The 21,026-nt window shown below is 44.0% G+C and overlaps 1 protein-coding gene across 3 annotated transcripts; it reads left to right on the plus strand.

Moving 5' to 3' along the window:
• Positions 1–551: 551 nt before the first annotated feature.
• Positions 552–18,271, plus strand: lacc1 (laccase (multicopper oxidoreductase) domain containing 1). 3 transcript variants are annotated; one of them, XM_067992521.1, is made up of 7 exons: positions 552–793; positions 4,771–5,411; positions 10,292–10,470; positions 12,442–12,607; positions 17,049–17,274; positions 17,551–17,743; positions 17,854–18,271. In XM_067992521.1, the coding sequence occupies exons 1-6, from the start codon at positions 759–761 to the stop codon at positions 17,717–17,719; spliced, it is 1,416 nt and encodes a 471-aa protein (XP_067848622.1). In that variant the 5' UTR covers positions 552–758; the 3' UTR covers positions 17,720–17,743; positions 17,854–18,271. The 3 variants fall into 3 exon arrangements, with proteins under 3 accessions (XP_067848622.1, XP_067848623.1, XP_067848621.1); XM_067992522.1 differs by having other exon boundaries at positions 552–817; positions 17,551–18,271; XM_067992520.1 differs by having other exon boundaries at positions 17,551–18,271.
• The last annotated feature ends 2,755 nt before the right edge of the window (positions 18,272–21,026 follow it).

A 21,026-nucleotide genomic window follows, 5' to 3' on the forward strand; every position in this document is an offset into this window, starting at 1 on the left:
GGAGTGTCAGCGCTGTGCGTTCTCTGAACTCGGGAGTGTCAGCATTGTGCGTCCTCTGAAATCGGAAGTGTCAGTGCTGTGCGTTCTCTGAACTCAGGCGCGTCAGCACTGTGCATTCTCTGAAATCGGTAGTGTTAATGCTGTGCATTTTCGGGAGTGTCAGCGCTGTGTGTTGTCTGAACTCGGTACAGTTAGCACTGTCTGTTATCTGAGCCTTATTTTAGAGAGGAAAACAAAGAATTTCAAACTTGCATAACCCAAGAACATTTTATGTTTTTGTATCAGCTGAAATTGCTTTTGCTGTAATTGTGGGATAAACTTTTTTTTTCACCTGTGATTCACACACACAAGTATAAGTACTACTATTAGCACAAAACTATAGACCAACAGCACGTAAGTACTATAATTACCAACGCAACAACGCGGTTGTGGCTCGGTGTCACGCACAAGCAGGTTGAGTCATTGGAGAACTTTGCTGCCAATCGTCTTGTTTTTGACTCCTTCCCACTTCAGCAATTTGATGTTGATTAGAGGTGGGACTTCCACTTGTCACGGTTACATTGGGAGACAAAACCAAGTCAGTGTCTCAGCCGCAGAGAGGGGTGACTTGTAGATTGGATGAAGAGTATCGTGACATGGGCATATATGGACATAGAACGGGCAAGAGTTGAGTCGCGTAGAGACGAATCGCACTCTGAGCAGAACGAGGGCTCAACTACATTTCAGTGCAAGGAAAGTTTGGAGTGTAAGCTGTAAAGATGTGGTGCGCCCTGAAGGAAAACGTTAGAGAAAGGTAAAGCCTTCCCCAAACAAGGCTGTAAGTGAAAATCAGGACAGAATGTAATTAGTTGTGTATTTTTTAATGATTCCTTTTGATCTCGCCTCAGCGTGTTCATTTAAGTATGTCTATTGCTTCGTGTAAGTGCTGTAAGATGTCGGACTCTGGCCTGTGTCTAATAACTTTAAATTCAAGTGATCTTATTAGATTTTTTTGATGGAACAAATATTCAGTTCCCTTAGGTCGAAGTTTTATTTGGTTATGGCAATACAGGGGCAGACCATACTTGTATTATTATAATATAAAATCCTGTTCTAGCACTTAAGACACTTGAAAGTCTGTACCATGAAGGCCTATTCAACCAGCACTTTGGCCCAATTATGGACTTCATTAGAACAAAGCTCTGCCCTGCTGCACGGATTGTCCAGAGGAGGTGTGAGGGTGGGTATAGCGTGTAGCCTATTTTACCCAGCTGTCGCTAAGAAGCCTTCACTCCTTTGGTAGAGCTTGGTAATGTTATGTTGCCACAGTATATGTGAATTGTGTAAATTCCTGAGGAAGTACACATTAACTTGAATGGTCTAAAGATTGTGGTCACATACAATCTGCACAATAAGTTAGTGAAAACCCTTTTCATTTGTGTACACCATGGTACATGAGTATTAATGATTCCTTTTGATCTCGCCTCAGCTTGTTCATTTAAGTATGTCTATTGCTTCGTGTAAGTGCTGTAAGATGTCGGACTCTGGCCTGTGTCTAATAACTTTAAATTCAAGTGATCTTATTAGATTTTTTTGATGGAACAAATATTCAGTTCCATTCGCAACCCCTCAGTGTTCAGTTCCATTCGCAACCCCTCAGATAATGAAGCAGTCCGAGCCTGCATGCAGCAAGACCTGGACAACATCCAGGCTTGGGCTCATAAGTGGCAAGTAACATTCGCGCCAGATAAGTGCCAGGCAATGACCATCTCCAACAAGAGAGAGTCTAACCACCTCCCCTTGACATTCAACGGCATTACCATCGCCGAATCCCCCACCATCAACATCCTGGGGGTCACCATTGACCAGAAACTTAACTGGACCAGCCATATAAATACTGTGGCTACGAGAGCAGGTCAGAGGCTGGGTATTCTGCGGCGAGTGACTCGCCTCCTGACTCCCCAAAGCCTTTCCACCATCTACAAGGCACAAGTCAGGAGTGTGATGGAATACTCTCCACTTGCCTGGATGAGTGCAGCTCCAACAACACTCAAGAAGCTCGACACCATCCAAGATAAAGCAGCCCGCTTGATTGGCACCCCATCCACCACCCTAAACATTCACTCCCTTCACCACCGGCACACTGTGGCTGCAGTGTGCACCATCCACAGGATGCACTGCAGCAACTCGCCAAGGCTTCTTCGACAGCACCTCCCAAACCCGCGACCTCTACCACCTAGAAGGACAAGGGCGGCAGGCACATGGGAACAACACCACCTGCACGTTCCCCTCCAAGTCACACACCATCCTGACTTGGAAATATATCGCCGTTCCTTCATTGTCGCTGGGTCAAAATCCTGGAACTCCCTTCCTAACAGCATTGTGGGAGAACCGTCACCACACGGACTGCAGCGGTTCAAGAAGGCGGCTCACCACCACCTTCTCGAGGCCAATTAGGGATGGGCAATAAATGCCGGCCTTGCCAGCGACGCCCACATCCCGTGAACGAATAAACCAATTAAAATGAACGAAAAAAAAAAAAAAAAAATTGAGTACAGTCAATTATTCTTTGAACTCTAGAGAACCAAGCAAGTCAGTGGAAGACCCACTGCCATTGACAGTGCAGGTGCTGCTTTGTGCCAAAGTTGATGTACTGGTGGGCAAACGCCAGGTGAGTCTCTGCCTAATGGCTCTGTGGACCAAATAATGGTTCACCTCTGTTCTTCCATGTTGGGGCTTGGATGTTATTGGTGGCATAGAAATTGAATGCTGCTGTTGCCTTGAATGTCACGGGGAGGCTAGTGCTAAATTATAACTCTTGCCTCTTATTCAGGAAGTGGCACAAATCCTTCGACAGCCTCGGTCTTTGTACACATTGCTGTTTAATTTGGCACTGGTAGCTGTTTTTTGGATTGTACGTACAGCCTTATGAGTAATTAGTGCAGGTAGTCAGGAGACTCAACAAAGTCTTTGTTCCACTCTGCTCTCTTTTCATGTGGCAATGCAGAACAGCACGTTATGCAGCTCTGATGCTCAGCAGCGTATTTACCTATCCCAGAGAACAGTACGTCCAGCTCAACTCTGTACCAACGGGCACTCACCCAAGAATTTATTGCTCCAGATGAAAAACAGTACCAATTAGAATTAGTAACTCCCAAAAAGCCCTTAATTGACATTAATTAGTAATGGCAATAAACTAACAGTAGAATGTTAACGCTATAATTAAGTCAGTTTACACAGGGCAGAAAACAGCATAGCATTAAAAACTGCCAGCTGGGTCTGTTAGCATGGTCGGTGCCAATTTAAATGCCAATCTTTATTGGTGTTAGCACTGCAAAACATTCCTGTAGGTGTTAGATACTTGAACAGGATTGTTTTAATTACAAAATTAAAGTTTCTTTATCCAATACCAAATGTCCTGTTGCATTGCGTATGTTAAATTGGATGATATTTTATTTTATGAAGACAGGAGCATTATACCACGAAATGTACAATATTATATTCTGCTGAAATACAGTTGTGTGTAACCTATTGTGTCCCTTTACAAATGCCTTCCCAAGGTCAGTTAGAGGCTAATTGTTCTTAGTTGCTCCCTGCAGCAGGATACTTTATAGTCCGACTCAATGAGCAAAAATAAACATTTTATTCAGAGTTAACTTTTGATGGATTCCTTATGTTATAAATACACATAAATTTTAGCGGGAAGAAAAGTTCAAGATGGTGCCTCAAAAGCAATGTCACAGTTTTAGGAGAAATTTAATTGGTTGTTCTCTGATACTTGCCAGTTGGGAACTGGAAGTTTTAAAAAAAATGAATAACCCGATTGCTCATTCCGTTCCTTACTGTTTCCTCATTGTTACTTACCAAGTGAATTGTGATTCATTCATGTTTCGATATCTGATCATCTGAAATGATGACATAGTGGTTAAATAATCAGTTTTTGCTATATGGAATGATGCCCTGAGGTGTGACACTTTTGTTTCCCTAAAATAGAAAACACCACACATTATGTACTTCTTATATCTCCGAAGCCGTGCCATTATATAGCTGGCCTCCCGAATGGCGTGTTGTGAGGGACATCACACAGCTGTGCAGACCCAGATAATCTCAGCTGACACCAAGTGCTGAGAAACAATGGCATTATCGTAGTTGCAGCTCTTCAGGCGAGCCGTTAAACTATGGCCCTGTCTGCCTGGTCCAGTGATTCAGGCTGACATTAAAAAGATCAAATAAGAACAGAGAATTCTTCAGGTGTCCTGACTAACAGTCCTCTCTCAAATAACACCAGAAAAGCAGATTAACTGTCTCGTTCCTGTTGTGGGAGCTTCTGTGTGCATGTTTGCCTACATAACAGTGATTGCACTCTTCGCCCCCCAAAAAAAATAGTAATTTGTGTGTGAAGTACATGAAGACGTTTCTGAGAGACCTGTTAAGGTGTTATATAAATGCAAGTCTGTCTTTATTGCTTTTAGCCTTTTAATGTAACTAGTGATATTGTTATAGTAACACTGACTAAGAAAGCTACAGAGAACCTGTTTTGCAAATACTGTTGCTTATATATGTGCAGTACCGTCCTGTGCAAATTGCTACAATATATTTAAATTGTGTTAAGATCAATCTTTCAGATTAAAAGAAATTTAGCACCATTATACAGAGGCAAAAAACTTGTAAATTAACTTTTTTAAAGGTTTTACAGCACTTCTGAAAATGCCTTGGTGTGTTTCATACTTTATTTTAAAGTAACACACTAAATTATGTAATTTAAGATTCTCTACTCTTCCCTCAACACAGGTTTATTTCTTTTGCTCACGAAGTTCTTGGCTCTTTAAGAAGAAGTGATTCACAACAGACCAAGCGTTTGGCTAGCATGGTGGAAGTGGTCCTGGTTGACTTCTCAGATGTTCACTATGACTACATTCAGAAGTGGCTTTGTGGTGCTGTGGATGTAATGAGCGTGCACAATCTGACCGAGTGTCCGTATGTATTCATGATATACAGCCAGAGAAATCCAAACAGTGCGAATGGTGATGTTCGGAGCTATTTGTATCAATTGTCAGAGCACGTCGCTATGCCAAAAGAAAAGCTTGAGGTTTTGGTTCAATCCAGTTTCGCTGCCATCTTGTACACTATCAAGCAGAAGATTGATAAACGGAGCCTCAGCATCATTAATGTCATTGTGTCCATGGAGAGGAAAGCTACAGTGGAGCTCTATATAGAGCAGCTTTTTACCGCAATTTATAAATTCACATTTGAGACACTTGTGATAGAAAGTGACGGAGAAATAAAACTCCAGTTGCAGATACCTTCCATTAAAGAGCATGTTCTCACTAGCCAACAAACAGATGATCTGTGGAAGGACATCTGGGCATTTTTGGCACAACTCAAAGGAGTTATGGGACAGATTGTAGTTCTCAAGTCTCTGCTGATCCCAGGTATGCTTTTGTAAATATTAAAACATTGGGTAAGAAAGTGTCAGCCATACTATCTACAATATTTGTACATGAGAAGCACTATGTTGTATTTTTTTGGGTTATCACATTATTGAAGGGTAAAATCCTACTCCCAGCAAAGAGAAAATTGATGGGCATTGGCTCTGGGGCATTCGTGTGCACCTCCAGTTGTAGAGTGAAGTTGTACAGACTGAGAAACAGGTCACACCATCTTTTCCTCTAGGTCATGCAAGTGACCTCTAGTGGACAGATTACAGGAAGGGAAGATTCTTTTTTTAAAAAATGAAAAGGCACAAGGCAATGAATTCAATTGTGTTCTTCTACCCAATAAACTACCATCTTTTCAGTGGAGCATTTAAGATTTCACTGATAACCAGAATTGATGTAAAAGAAAGCTTCACATTCTGAGATTTTTATCAGATATAAATTAAACTAATATGGTTTATAGTATGTAAGTGGGAGACTAGTAGGTCTCCCATGGTATCGCACATGGCTGGGTGGGGGGAGGGGGTGTAGATTTTAACCCCCAGTGAGCTTCAGGCAGGTGTTGGGGTCGTGGATCTAAATTTGAGGCCCGGGGGGGGGGGTGGTATTTTAACTCCCCAGCCTCATCTGCCGGCCACCGGTCAGTTGTCCACCCAAAACAGGCAGAATTGTCAGCTGGCCAGCAGGCTGGAGCGGAAGTTCGGGCAGCCAGAGGCACCATAGGATAACTCACCTGCAAGAACATAAGTCGTGGGTAGAGGATCCACAAAGCAAAGTTTTTAACTTGGAATACCTCTTAGTCCTCCCGACGGCGGCTGACCTGGTTCAACTTGGCGGGAAGGTTGCGGCAGCTTTCCCACTTAGGCTCGGGTTAAAATGCAATCTGATTCCCATTGACATCATATGATGCCGATTTGCTTTAATTCATGAGGCCTGAGTCCAGCAGGAATCCTCATCCCCCCCCCCCCCGCCCCCACCAAACCAACGGCGTTAAAACCTGAAAGCGGCGGGAAACGGAGCTGCTCCACTTTACCTGCCCTTCCACTCCGTTCTCGCCGATTGGCAAGAGTTAAAATTGCATCCCCCCCCCCCCCGGGTTTTGAGCCCACTGTAGTCTTCGGGTGAAGTGAGATTAGAGGGTGGGTGATAATTGGACAAAGGTGTGCAGATGTAACTTGGTCCCCATTTTAAAGTCAAACATTCTCACCTTATATAGTTTATTTATTATAACATTACTTAATGGCAGTTTGGGGAGCAGAGAAGTAGAGTTGATTGGAGTAGAGGAGTTTCTCTCAGTACAAACTGACAGCTGGAAGATGCAAAACTGAGCCGCTACAATGCCACCGCTGATGGGAGAGTGTCGTTACAGCAAGACAAGTTTATGTCGGCAGTTTGTATTGTGGAGGTGAAACATGCAGTTTAAGTTAACATCGAAGTGTGACAATAGGAAGTACGGGTTTTATAAACAGTAAGTGCGTGCAGACACAAGATTTTCCGTTTTTATACATAGGTTGTTCAGTTTGTCATATCTGTCTTTGTTCATCATTGAAATGGTAAATTATGAGGTGATGGTTAATATTGTGAGTTAGTGATTTGTTGAGATTTGGGGAGCCCTTTCTGGGCACAAAGTGAGGTCAGAGAGTCCCCACTCTCCCCCTGCAAGTTCTATAAGAATGTAATCAGCTGTGCTGTGGAGATCAGATCTTCAGGATTGGGAAATTCAGCTTTACATATCGAATAGAATCAAGAATGTAGTGCATTGAATGGACAGTTAAACTCATTAGGTTTTCTGCTGAAAGATGTATAACATACAACAGCTTTACAAAATACAATGACATATTTTGCATGCTAAAGTTCCTGATTGAAAAAGTTTTTCCAAAGGTTCTCTTGGACTTGCTGTGCATCCATTGGTAGCAATTATAATTGTACGATCATTGAATGAGGAAGACCATTCAGCCCATTTGATTCATCCTTCCAGAGATCCAAACTCCTCTTCCCCCCCCCCCCCCCCCCTCCCACGTCCCATTATGGCATCCAATTGTTTCTTAAATGATTCCAGGGTTTTTGTCTCCTCTACTCTATCTTGGAAGTTTATTTCATGGCCTGGAGTTTCCTCCTTTAGCGCATTGACGTGAACGGAAAGGAAGATCGGATGGAGTGTATAACGGGTGCTCGATCCACTACTGCCCATTTTGCGCCCCTGCCAAAGTTGAATTTCACCGTCCATTTCCTCTCTGCCCTCTGCTCCCACCTGTCTAGCTTACATAATTTCCTACTGCTATCTCAACATTCCTCACAAGTCTCTTTACCCCTACTTTGAAAATATATCACCAGAGGAAACTCTCGGAAGGGAGAAACTGAGTGACTTGCAGCTGTTAGTAGTGGTCTGCAGTGTTTTGTAACTATACACATAAATTACATTTACACAGGCATTCCAATGTTTAACCAATGACAAAATAATGGGGGATTAAGCTGGCGTCATTTCTACAAGTCTGTCAGATACTTAGCTCTATTTCCATTGGACATTATGTTCTGTATATGTGAATTCCCCTTGTAGAACCTGTGTTATGAAGTTTAGGAATCAACTGTCCTTGGGGTGACAGCTGAGTAATTTTTGAATTGTCATGTCCTAAATGTATCTAGTTTTGTCTTTCGAAACACTTTTACTGGGGAAATTAAAATCTTTACTGAATATTTCATTTGACTAATACATGTGTCCAAATCACTGACCACAAGATCATTACAGATGAGGTAGGCCCATCTTCATTCTTTCATCCATCCAGAAAGATCCCATTTCAAAAACTATCTCTTTCTTAACTGCTTCCAGGCCCCAGAATTGAACGCAGCACTTATGGTGATGTCTGACCAGAACACCGAACAATTTGATCACAACTTCATGTGAATTATATTCTATTGCTCTGGCTATGTAGTTCAACATTCTAATGGCTTTGAGGTCTGCTGAAACTTCAAGGCTTCTTTCAGCTTCATCCTTTACTCTTTCCACACCATTCATGGAATACATGTCACCCATTTTTGCTTCCTATGTACAATATTTACCTGTTAATGTTCTGCTCACACAGATATTTCATCCAACACGCTCTGAATACAAGTCGTTTGATGTAAATTAGAAGCCACAGTGGTTCCAATATCAAGTTCTGGGGCATCCCACCTAGAACTCCCCATCCTGACATAATTACTCTTAACAAGTGCCCATTTTTTTTTTCCTACCCTTCGTCCAGTTTCTTATCCATTCCCAAGATTCACCCTGAATCCCTTCAACTCTGACCTTAACTAGTAGCGTGGAGCGCTGACAAATATCTATCGGAAGTCTAGGTACACCAGGTCAAATCCCCTTGGGTTGGCACTTCCTCAGAGAAGTCTGGGAGATTTGGGGGGAAAAATGTTCCTTTTGCTCCAACACAAGAACAAAAGGAAATCATCTTTAGAATGTAGGAAATGCAGCAGACAGTTTGCACACAGCAAGGTCCCATTGCAACAATGTGATAATAACCAGTTACAGTGTTTTAAAGATGTTAGTTGAGGATTGGATATTGGCCAGGACACTGGGGAGAACTCCCCTGCTCTTCTTCAAAATAGTGCCATGGGATCTTTTCGATCCACCTGAGAGAGCAGACAGGTCTCGGTTTAACATCTCATCCGAAAGACGGTACCTCCAACAGTGCAGCACTCCCTCAGTACTGCATTGGAGTGTCAGCTGAGATTTTGTGTTCAAGTTTCTGGGGTAGGACTTGAACCCATGACCTTCTGACTCAGAGGTGAGAGTGGTACCACTGAGCCATGGCTGATACATAAGACATTAGGAAGAGGATCTGGGGTCACAAGAGGTCATTTAAGGTAAGTTGTGTTTTTTTTTACTTTCCTTGTGGGGCCAGGAGGAGCAGGGCTGCCCCGGGCTTTTCCTCTTGAAACCCTATTACCTTATTACCAGCGAGCCTTCCCTTGCCACGGCAAGTCCCGTTCACCCATCATCCTTGTGCTCCTGGTCCGGCAATGCCTTGAATTTAAAATTCTCATCCCTCCATGGTCTCAAGCCTCCCACCTCTGTAACCTCCTCCAGCCCTACAACCCTTTGGGATTTCTGCATTCCTCCAATTCTGGCCTCTAGCACATCCCCGATTTCCATCGCCCAACCATTGGCGGCCGTGCCTTCAGCTGCCTAGGACATAAGTTCTGGAATACCCTCCCTAAATATCTTCGCCTCTCCTCCTTTTAAGATGCTCCTTTTAAAACCTACCTCTTTGACCAAGTTCCTGTCCTAATATATCTCCTTATGTGGCTCGGTGTCAAATTTTGTTTGATAATCACTCCTGTGAAGCGCCTTGGTATGTTTTACTATGTTAAAGGTGCTATATAAATGCAAGTTGTTGTTTATATTTGCAAGAGGTCCATGGGAGTATGTGGAACTATTGATATTTGCAGGAGGTCCTAATGTGGCAAAGTTTGAAAGCAACCAGATTAATTTCTCAAGTAACCATTCACCTGATTGCAGCACTTCCTTTAAAGTAACTTGCAGGGTAATATTTTAGCTCTCCTGCTATAGAAAAGAGAGCCAAGGTAACACCTCAGTGATGGACTAAAGACAGAGGAGGTGAAATTGGACATGGGCAGGGACATAAAACAGACGGTATCTCATCGGGCTGTTATACGCCCCGGCCAAAAACCATTTCTATTGACTTCAGTAGAACTGAATATCGACCGTGTGGTCTAATGTGCAACCACTGTGATTCTGCCTCATTTGCATCCCCGCCCTTGTCCAATTTGAACCCCAGTATCTTTAGTTTTTAGTTTTTAAAAAAAGTAATGACTAAGTTCAGGCATGTATGATCTTGTTCCTAAAGCTTGTTTTAATTAAACAGATTTATTTCTTCATGGCTTTACTACCAGAACTGGTGGTATATCCTACTTACCAGGCCTCAGTTCCTTAAATCTCTTCAGTAGCTTGAAACGCAGAGACCCAAAGGCTGTGGTTAATGAGAATATACGACGCTTGGGCAGCAGTGCAGGATTTAACCCAAAGACATTCTACCTCACAAAGGTAAAAGTTTCATGTTTGCATTTGAGAATTAGTATTGTAAAAGGTATCGAGCAGTGTGCTCTCGTAATATTTATTTAGACAGAAATGTTTAAAACACCGTGAGGGATCATTTTCAGTTTCAGCGGGGGCAGAAAACTGGCGGTAGCAAATCGTCCGACCAATAAACACCCCGACCGCTTTTCCTTACCATTGACTTCCAATGTCCCAATCTCCCCGTTCTGGGTGATTATCCAGCAATTCCTGTTGGAAGTGCACATATGGATGTTGGATGAACAACAACAACTTGTATTTATACAGCGTCTTTAACAGAGTAAAATGTCCCAAGGCACTTCACAGGAGTGTGATCAAACAAAAATTGACACTGAGCCACATTAGGCGATATTAGGACAGGTGACAAAATGCTTGGTCAAAGGGGTTTGGTTTTAAGGAGAAGAGAGAGGTAGAAAGGTGGAGAGGTTTAGGGAGGAAATTCCAGAACTTAGGGCCTAGGCAGCTGAAGACACAGCTGCTAATGGTGAAGGAAATCCTGGAAATGCAAAGGCCATAATTGAAGGAGCTCAGAGGGTTGTAGGGCTGGAGGAGGTGACAGAGATAGAGATGGATAAGGCCATGGAGGGATTTGAACACAAGGATGAGAATTTTAAAATTGAGGTGTTGCCGGACCGGGAGCCAATGTCGGTCAGTGAGCACACAGGCGATGGGAGAACGGGACTTGGTGCGAGTTAGGATACGGGCAGCAGAGTTTTGGGTGAAGTCAAAATGCGGTGTGTCTGCGATGATCCTCCTCCCCTGGAGTTAAATAGTCTGGCGCTTACTGTCAATGCTCACATGTGCATAATAGTCCCATGGGTGAGGTACCGTAGGACAACTGGTGCTTACACAATGTACCCCAACAAAGAGTACATCCAAGCGCTACATGGGCCTCACACATAGACATCTTGATAACTCCCTTAAATTTAAATAGATAATGCTGATCTCACCTCTGTTTCGTAAATTGCACAATCTGCAATGCCTAAAACACGAGGGCCTAAATTCATTAGCGCTTCAAACCTGCGCAAATCTGGCATTAGGAGATGGTACAGCCCGAGGAACAAACTCAATTCGTCCTTGGGCCTCGCACAATAATTCAGGCGAGCTGGGGGTGCCAATCAGGTGTCCCGATTACCTGTCGGGACCTAACCAATTTCACCCTGAGTAAGTCCGGGGGCGGGGTTGGGGAGGTGATGTGATTGTGGGGGAGGTGAGGGAGCAACCTGCAGTTGTTTCTTAAAGCCAGTAGGAACACTCCTGCTCTCTCCGACTGTAAAGCACCATGTTTCTGGAAGTTTTGGGTCCTTTTTTTGAGCGGTCAGAGCTTGCACACTGCAACTTCTAACTACTCCAAACAAATTTAACAATCTGGGGCTAAAATGGGGCCTGCGCTGCCTAAAATAAACACCCCGTCCAATTTAGCAATGACTTGAACGTCCGTACAGATCGGGTGCTGACCTCTGCCTTGCTAAATCGTTGCGCCTATTTGAGGCCCGTACAATGGGCAGAATGTTAAATTTAGGCCCCATTGAGACTAATAAACATTTGCTGAGTGGTGTGAGGGCAGATGGATTAATCAACACAACAGAATGCCCCAGTAAATGATTTCTATCTTTTTATTAGTGTTAAGTTAGCTGTTTCCCCCATCCCACCCCTAGTCTTAGGGCTTTGGAACTCTGATAACCACTCTTCAACATTTAACTGTTTTAAATACATGTTTTTCAAAAACTAATATTAAAATTAAATTTTTTTAACCTTTTTCATACATGATGGGGAGCACTATAATTGGAGAAAGTATTCTATGTCCTAATATTTTTTGTGGTCCCATTGGAATCTTATTTACTACAGGAAGCTGTTATTTTAGGTGTGGTGTTGCAAATGCACTGTGAGCAGTTTGTTGTGGTGGAATTGATAGCTTTACTTGTGGTCACTTGGTAATAGGTAAACCATGGGAACACCATCTGGACTATAGGGAAGTCTGAGCCAATTAACTATGATGGAATTGTGACTAAGTGGAAAGGTGTCACCATAGCAGCGCCAGGAGCAGACTGCATTCCTCTACTGTTTGCTGATCCTGTCCAACAAGCATGTGGGGTATCTCATGCAGGTAATGCTAAGTTTAAGTGCCAGTTCTGCTCCTTGTCCTACATTTATTGATTCTTCAGTGTCAAATGCTGGTCCCTATATGACACACTTACCTGTAAGGAGTCAGAACTCCTCCCTTTTATCTCCCCATCTAATGACTAACCTAACATCTCTCTGAGGATGCACTGTCATTGGGTTGAAATGTCGGCTACTGTTGGTATTCCCCACTCCTGCCATATTATTGAACAATTGGTCCTATTAATTCTTTATACCACGTAACTGGAAGCAAAGATACTTTCAGTGTAAAGTGCCTTGTGTTTCACAGTTTGCAAAACCTACTTTAAGCGCAGTTTCCAACAATGATCCTCTTTTAAAGGACTGCCCTTTAAAGCATTTTCACCTGATAGTTCTTTGAAGCAGGTATCCTGTACTGACACTGGGCAAAGATCCTCATGGAGCACATACTTGAACCACCACTGAATAATGTGCATATGGTCTAAATAGCCCACTGGCTGCCTCCAAGCCCTCTTTTAATTGTAAACCAGTCCTTGCCAAATGTTTGTGTGGCGACAGTTCCAGCCCAGCTATTCTGGGGCACACGCAAGACTTTCCAGTTGGGCTGCTTTTCAATACAAATTCAGAAATAAAAGTCTCCAAGCCTTGCTTTGGTGCAGTTATTGTGTATAGCATTTTCGGAACATAGGACCGGGATTAGGCCATTCAGCCCTCGAGCCTGTTCAACCATTCAATTAGATCATGGCTGATCTGTATCTTAACTCCATTTACCTACCTTGGTTCCGTAACCCTTAATACTCTTACCCAACAAAAATCTATTAATCTCAGTTTTGAAATGTTGAATTGACCCAGCATCCACAGACTTTTGGGGGAGAGGGTTCCAGATTTCCACTATCTTTTGTTTGAGGACATGCTCCCTAATATCACCCCTGAACGGCCTAGCTCTAATTTTAAGGTTATGCCCTCTTGTTCTGAACTCCCCCATCAGAGGAAATAGTTTCTCTCTATCCTGTCAAATCCTTTAATCATCTTAAACACCTCAATTAGATCACCCCTTAATTTTCTATACTCGAGGGAATACAAGCCTCGTCTATGCAATCTATCCTCATAATTTGTATATTCTCTTACCTAAAGCTGTGATGTGGGATCATAAAATCATAGAAAGGTTACAGCACGGAAGGAGGCCATTCGGCCCATCGAGTCTGTGCCGGCTCTATGCAAGAGCAATCCAGTTAGTCCCACTCCCCCGCCCTTTCCCCGTAGCCCTGCAATTTTTTTCCTTTCAAGGACTTATCCAGTTCCCTTTTGAAGGCCATGATTGAATCTGCCTCCACCACCCCCTCGGGCAGTGCATTCAAGATCATAACCACTCGCTGTGTAAAAAAGTTTTTCCTCATGTCACCTTTGGTTCTCTTGCCAATCACCTTAAATCTATGTACTCTGGTTGTTGACCCTTCCGCCAATGGGAACAGTTTCTCTCTATCTACTCTGACTAAACCCTTCGTGATTTTGAATACCCCTCTCAAATCTCCCCGCAACCGTCTCTGTTCCAAGGAGAACAACCCCAGCTTCTCCAGCCTATCCACGTAACTAAAGCCCCTCATCCCTGGAATCATTCTAGTAAATCTCTTCTGCACCCTCTGTAAGGCCTTCACAATCTTCCTAAATGCAGTGCCCAGAACTGGACACAATAGTCCAGTTTTGGCCGAACCAGTGTTTTATAAAGATTCATCATGACTTCCTTGCTTTTGTACTCTATGCCTCTATTTATAAAGCCCAGGATCCAGTATGCTTTTTTAACCGCTTTCTCAACCTGCCCTGCCGCCTTCAATGATTTGTGCACATACACCCCCAGATCCTGTACCCCTTTTAGAGCTGTGCCCTCTAGTTTATATTGCCTCTCCTCGTTCTTCCTACCGAAATGTATCGCTTCGCATTTTTCTGCGTTAAATTTCATCTGCCAATTGTCCGCCCATTCCACCAGCCTGTCTATATCCTCCTGAAGTCTATCACTATCCTCCTCACTGTTTACAACCCTTCCAAGTTTTGTGTCATCTGCAACTTGTTACAGACCCTGTAACTTGTATGATGTTCTGAAGTACTTTTTTCTGCACATTAGTCTTTTGAAGAATCTTCATGCTCCCTTTTAGCCCCGGTATTATTCTGGTGCACACGCTCCAAGGCCAACATATCCTTCCTGAGGTGCGGTGCTCAAAACTGAATGCAGTACACCAGAGGCGGGCTAACTAGAGCTTTATACAACTGTAGCATAACTTCCACCCCTTTGTACTCCAGCCCTGTGAGATAAAGGCCAACATTCCCTTAGCCTTTTAAATTATTTTTTGTTCCTGTCTACTAGCTTTTAGTGATTTCTGTACATGGATCCATAAATCTCCCTGCTCCTCCATAGTTTCTAGGTTCTCACCATTTAGAAAATACTCTGATCTATCTTTCTTAGGTCCAAAGTGAATGGCCTCACAGTTCCCCACATGGAACTCCATCTGCCACAGTTTTGCCCACTCACTTAATCTATCAATGTCCCTTTGCAACTTTCTGCTCCTATCTACACTACTTAGTGTGCCACCTAACTTAATGCCTGTTGTAAACAATTTTACAACACCAAGTTATAGTCCAGCAATTTTATTTTAAATTCACAAGCTTTCGGAGATTTCCTCCTTCCTCAGGTAAATGTTTCAGGAGCTCCTTGAAGCCTACGCATTTATACATATAGAACAATACATGGTGTTTACAGACTGCCCCTGCAACTGCCCGTTGCCAAGGCAATCACCGTGTTCAGACAGAGAGGTGTCACCTGCAGAACCCCCGAATACACATTCAACAAAAAAACAAACAGGGAAAAAAAAGAGAAAAAAAACAGAGAGAGGCAGAAACATCCGGAAGGCAGAGAGAGCCAGCAAATGACCCATTATATTAAAAACAGATAACATTTGTTCGCTGGTGGGGTAACGTGTAGCGTGACATGAACCCAAGATCCCGGTTGAGGCCGTCCTCATGGGTGCGGAACTTGGCTATCAATTTCTGCTCGACGATTTTGCGTTGTCGTGTGTCTCGAAGGCCGCCTTGGAGTACGCTTACCGGAAGGTCGGTGGATGAATGTCCATGACTGCTGAAGTGTTCCCCGACTGGGAGGGAACCCTCCTGTTTGGCGATTGTTGCGCGGTGTCCGTTCATCCGACGACTTAATGCCGTCAGCAAACTTAGATATATAGCTCTCTATCCCTTCATCTAAGTCATTGATTGATGCAGTGAAAAGCTGAGGCCCCAGTATAGATCCCTTAAATTGTGTCTGGAAAATAAAATTCCCAGAGACCTGAAGATGAGGATTTTCTCTGGTTAAAATTAATTTTCAAAAGCTGGTCTGAGGAACAGTGTACAACGATTACAGCTACCAAAGATTAATGTTTTCATCAATGGCGTCTGAACAGGCATGTGATTTTAAATGACACAAAATGTGGCTAGAAGATATGGGCCTACAAATTCTTAGGGCACTAATGGGGTCTTACTAAGGCTCTACTAAGACCCCAATATTGCGGGCAAGAAGTGGACGCACATTTCCGGCTGCAAGTGCACGACCTGCCATGTTGTGAAAGGACAAAAAATCATCATGCAGTGCCCAGGCCTGAAACAGGCATAGGGGCCTTTGCACATGCAAATAAGGGGCTTAATGCCTGTTTGAGGACCCCACTGAAAGATTGGTTTACCCTGAGGCAGTCAGCACCGGCTGAACTTAGTAAACCAGGCCTTGGGACTGCGTGTTACCAACAAGGTAAGTTTTTGAAATATATTCACCTGAATGTGGAGCAGGCGTGCTCCTCCCGACCTCACGTTTAAAGAACACGGGCCATCACTCCTTTCCTCCACCCCCCCGCCCCCCGGCCTCCGATCTCCACCCCCCCCGATCTTCTCCCCTCCCCTCACCCCCCCCGATCTTCTCCCCTCCCCTCACCCCACCCCCCCCCCCCCCCCCCCGGCCTCCGATCTCCTCTCCTTCCCCCCACCCCCCCCAATCTCCTCCTGGCCTCCAATCTACTCTCCTTTCTCCCCCCCACCCCCCCCAATCTCCTCCTGGCCTCCGATCTCCACCCCCCCCAATCTCCTCCTGGCCTCCGATCTCCACCCCCCCCAATCTCCTCCTGGCCTCCGATCTCCACCCCCCCCAATCTCCTCCTGGCCTCCGATCTCCACCCCCCCCAATCTACTCTCCTTTCTCCCCCCCACCCCCCCCAATCTCCTCCTGGCCTCCGATCTCCACCCCCCCCAATCTCCTCCTGGCCTCCGATCTCCACCCCCCCCAATCTCCTCCTGGCCTCCGATCTCCACCCCCCCCAATCTCCTCCCCTTCCCCCGGCCTCTGATCTCCTCCCCGCTTTGGCAATAATTTAAACTGTTTGTTTTATTGAACTGGAATAATGTTTGTTCTCTCTCAGGGTGGAAGGGTACGCTGGCAGGAGTTGCTATGGCTACAGTGAACGTGATGATGAATGAATTTGGCTGCAGTGTAAACAATATTCTGGTGGTGATGGGTCCTTCTGTGGGCCCATGTTGCTTCACACTTCACCAAGAGGCAGCCAGAGAGTTCATGAAGATAGACACCAGCTGTGTGAAAGGGCTGGACTCTCTCCGTCCTTCTATTGACCTCAGACGAGCAACAAGGTAAGTGTAGAAACTGCAATCTGTTACCAAGTCAGATGAAATCCCAAAGTAGAGAAGTACATATTTTTGTAAGCATTTGTTTCTGTTTTTGATGCTTAAATTATCTAAAATGACATGCAAAAGAGCATTTTAACCAGTGCTTTAAGGACAATTCGATTTTTTTTTAAGTGGAACAGTTGTGAAATTTAAAAATTGCTATATATTTAATACAGATATTTTAAATGACAGATGAGGGGAGGAAGCATTCTTCAAAATGTTGAACTTTTCTCTCCTAAGAGTTTTATTGGAACGTGGAGGGATTCTATCTGAAAACATAAGTGATGATTCCAGTAAATGCACAGAAGTGACCCTTTGTACAGCCTGCCACCCAGACATGTTCTTTTCATATACTCGGGATGGAAGAAACTTTGGAACCCAAATTGGATTTATCTCAGTCAGAGACTAGCTGCAAACCTCCAATCTCACACAGGTAAATAGTTTCTCTATTAAAAGACAGACACTTATGCAAGGACATGAGATGCATCATTTTAGATTGCTGATACTCGTGTGCAAGACTGAAGCGGGAGCTTTGTTTTCCAGAAGTCTGTTGCTGTGGAATCGATGGGTGTGCAACAGTGACATCTTCTGGTACCTACCCTACACTACAGCACACACAACTGAATTCATTTGGATCATGGAATCATTCTTGGAACTTCATCCATGCGCTGCCTTCAAGAAATGTTCTTTCACATAAAGAAGCTGATGTAAACGGACTTTTTAAATCATATTTATAAATACATTCACATTTTTTGCACAAATTTTAATATGTACAGAAGAGGAAAGAAAGACTTGCATTTATATAGCACCTTTCCTGACCTCAGGACATCCCAAAGCACTTTACAGACAATGAAATACTTTTAAATTGTTGTCACTGTTATAATGTAGGAAACGTGGCAGCCAATTTGCTCACAGCAAGGTCCCACAAACAGCAATGAAATAAATGACCAGATAATCTGTTTTAGTGATGTTGTGAGGGATAAATATCAGCCAGGACACCGGGGAGGCCTCCCCCACTCTTCAAGATATTGCCATGGGATCTTTTACGTTCAGCTAAGAGGGCAGATGGGGCCTCGGCTTAATGTCTCATCTGAAAGTCGGCACCTCCGACAGTGCAGCATTCCCTCAGTACTGTATTGGGAATGTCAGCCTAGATTATGTGCTCAAGTCTCTGGAGTGGGACTTGAACTCACAACTTTCTGACTCAGTAGGCAAGAGTGCTACTACCACTGGACCAAGGCTGATACGTTGGCCCTGATTTTAATGGGGAGGGGGGCGTTGAGTATGTTGCATACGAAGCCTGAAGCAGGCAGCAAACCCGGGGAGTCCGGGATGTCTTCAACGCCCGTCCGAACACGGCCAGGTCCACTAGCTGGCCGGTGGGCGGAAGTGAGAATTCGGCTGCAAGAGGCTGCAAACAAGAGCCTGTGGGAACGGTCCCCAGTGGTCAATTGAGTAGGGTTGGTGGGGGGGCTGTGTCTGCGATGGGGTGGGGGGTTGAGCCCAGGGCAAGGGAGTTTCTGCTTCTTCTAGCCCACAAGGAAACCTTCATTTTCCTCCCCCCACCCCCACTCAGGCCTCCAACTAAAATTGGAGAGCGGATCCCGATGATGTCACAGGACCTGATCTGCATATTTAAAGTAGAACCCCTGCTTCTTGCCTGTTAATATCCCGCTCAAAAGAGCAGGTCAACATCGGGATACGGCAGGAAGGCAGTGGGATCAGAGGGGGTAAGCAACTGCGCCATTTTAACTGCCCCCACCCTCCCCCCGCCTGGCGGAGACCAATGAAGTTGAAGTCAATGGAAAAGAAAATCTGGTAGGGTATAAAATGGGTGGCCGATTCGCTATTGCCTTTTATCCACTATCGCCAAAGACTAATTGCACCCCCCAAAATTCCTTAAGCTAGGCCACATTTTATGATTTTTACCTATTTGCCTAGAAGTTAAATTTGGATCGGAAGGGGTTAACTCCCAGCAACACACGAGGAATCTGGGAACGTTGATTTAGGCCCATTAACTGAGACCAGACGAAATAGCCAACAGAAGTGTGTTTCTCGCACACCATATCAGTTTGAGACATTGGGGCCTGTTACCGTATTTCAGAGAGATTCACACCTGTAATGTTGAATTTATTCATTCACTGGCCTTAGCCGGTCAGACATTGTAGCTGTCATACCCCCACACCAAAGGGGGAGGTGGTAGATTGATTGGCAACACAGCGAGCCATATCCCGAGAGAGTTGTGGGAGGGGTAAAGGTTAAGCATTTGGCTCTCTCGCTGTGTGTGTGTCTTTTTCTCACTCACTCTCTCTCTCTCTCACTCTCTCTCTCACACTCGCTTGCTCTTTTCTCGTCCTCTTAGGTCAGTCTGAAGCAAGTTTGAGTTTGGAACAATCCTTAAGGCAGAGGGGTCTTGCTTTCTAATCAGCCAGTGGGAGATGGGGAGTATCCTGGCTGAGATATGAATATAGAATTACATAAAATGTACAGCACAGAAACAGGCCATTCGGCACAACCGGTCCATGCCGGTGTTTATGCTCCACTCGAGCCTCCTCCAACCCATCTTCATCTAACCCTATCAACATATCCTTCTATTCCTTTCTCCCCTGTGTATTTATCTAGCTTCTCCTTAAATGCATCAATGCTATACACCTCAACGACTCCTTGTGGTAGCGAGTTCCACATTCTAACCACTCTTTAGGTAAAGAGATTTCTCCTGAATTCCCTATTGGATTTATTAGTGACTATCTTATATTTATGACCTCTAGTTCTGGTCTCCCCCACAAGTGGAAACATCTTCTCTACGTCTATCCTATCGAACCCTTTCTTAATCTTAAAGACCTCTATCAGGTCACTGCTCAGTCTTTTCTTTTCTAGAGAAAAGAGCCCCAGCTTGTTCAACCTTTCCTGATAGGTATAACCTCTCAGTTCTGGTATCATCTTCGTAAACCTTTTTTGTACCCTCTCCAGTGCCTCTATATCCTTTTCATAATATGGAGACCAGAACTGTGCACAGTACTCCAAGTGTGATCTAACCAAGATTCCGTACAAGATTAACAGAACTTCTCTGCTTTTCAATTCTATCCTTTCAGAAATGAATCCCAGTGCTTTATTTTCTTTTTTTTATGGCTTTATTAACCTGCCTCGCAACTTTTAGTGATTTGTGTATCTGTACCCCCAGATCCCTCTGCTCCTCTACCCCATTTAGACTCTTATTATCCAAGCAGCATATGACTTCCTTATTCTTCCTACCAAAATGTACCACCTCACACTTATCTACATCGAAACTCCTTTCCTAATTACATGCCCATTTTGCAAGTTTATTAATGTCTTCCTGTATTTTGTCGCAGTCCTCATTATTAACTATACCCCCCAATTTGGTGTTGTCTGCAAATTTTGAAATTGTACTTCCGAGAAAGTACAATTTCAGCTCCTGTATGGGACAGGTTAGTGCTGGCTACCTTCAGGGATCACTAACCTGTACTGTAAATTTAATCTGTTAACGGGTAAAGAGGTATACTTCGGTATTACCATGTTCAGAGGAGCAATATGAAATAGATTGTAAATAACTAGAAAACTGTATTCTTTTAATTCATGTATTAAAAGTAAAATAACCAGTTTGTTGGTTTACAATTGCTCTCGCAAGTAACTATCAAGGTCAACTTTGAAGAAGTCGGGCCTGCAAGCTTTTCAGTCTGCCTTCTGGAAGATAGAAG

This window comes from Heptranchias perlo, chromosome 11 (assembly GCF_035084215.1).
Source record: "Heptranchias perlo isolate sHepPer1 chromosome 11, sHepPer1.hap1, whole genome shotgun sequence".
In the NCBI taxonomy this organism is placed as follows: Eukaryota; Metazoa; Chordata; class Chondrichthyes; order Hexanchiformes; family Hexanchidae; genus Heptranchias; species Heptranchias perlo.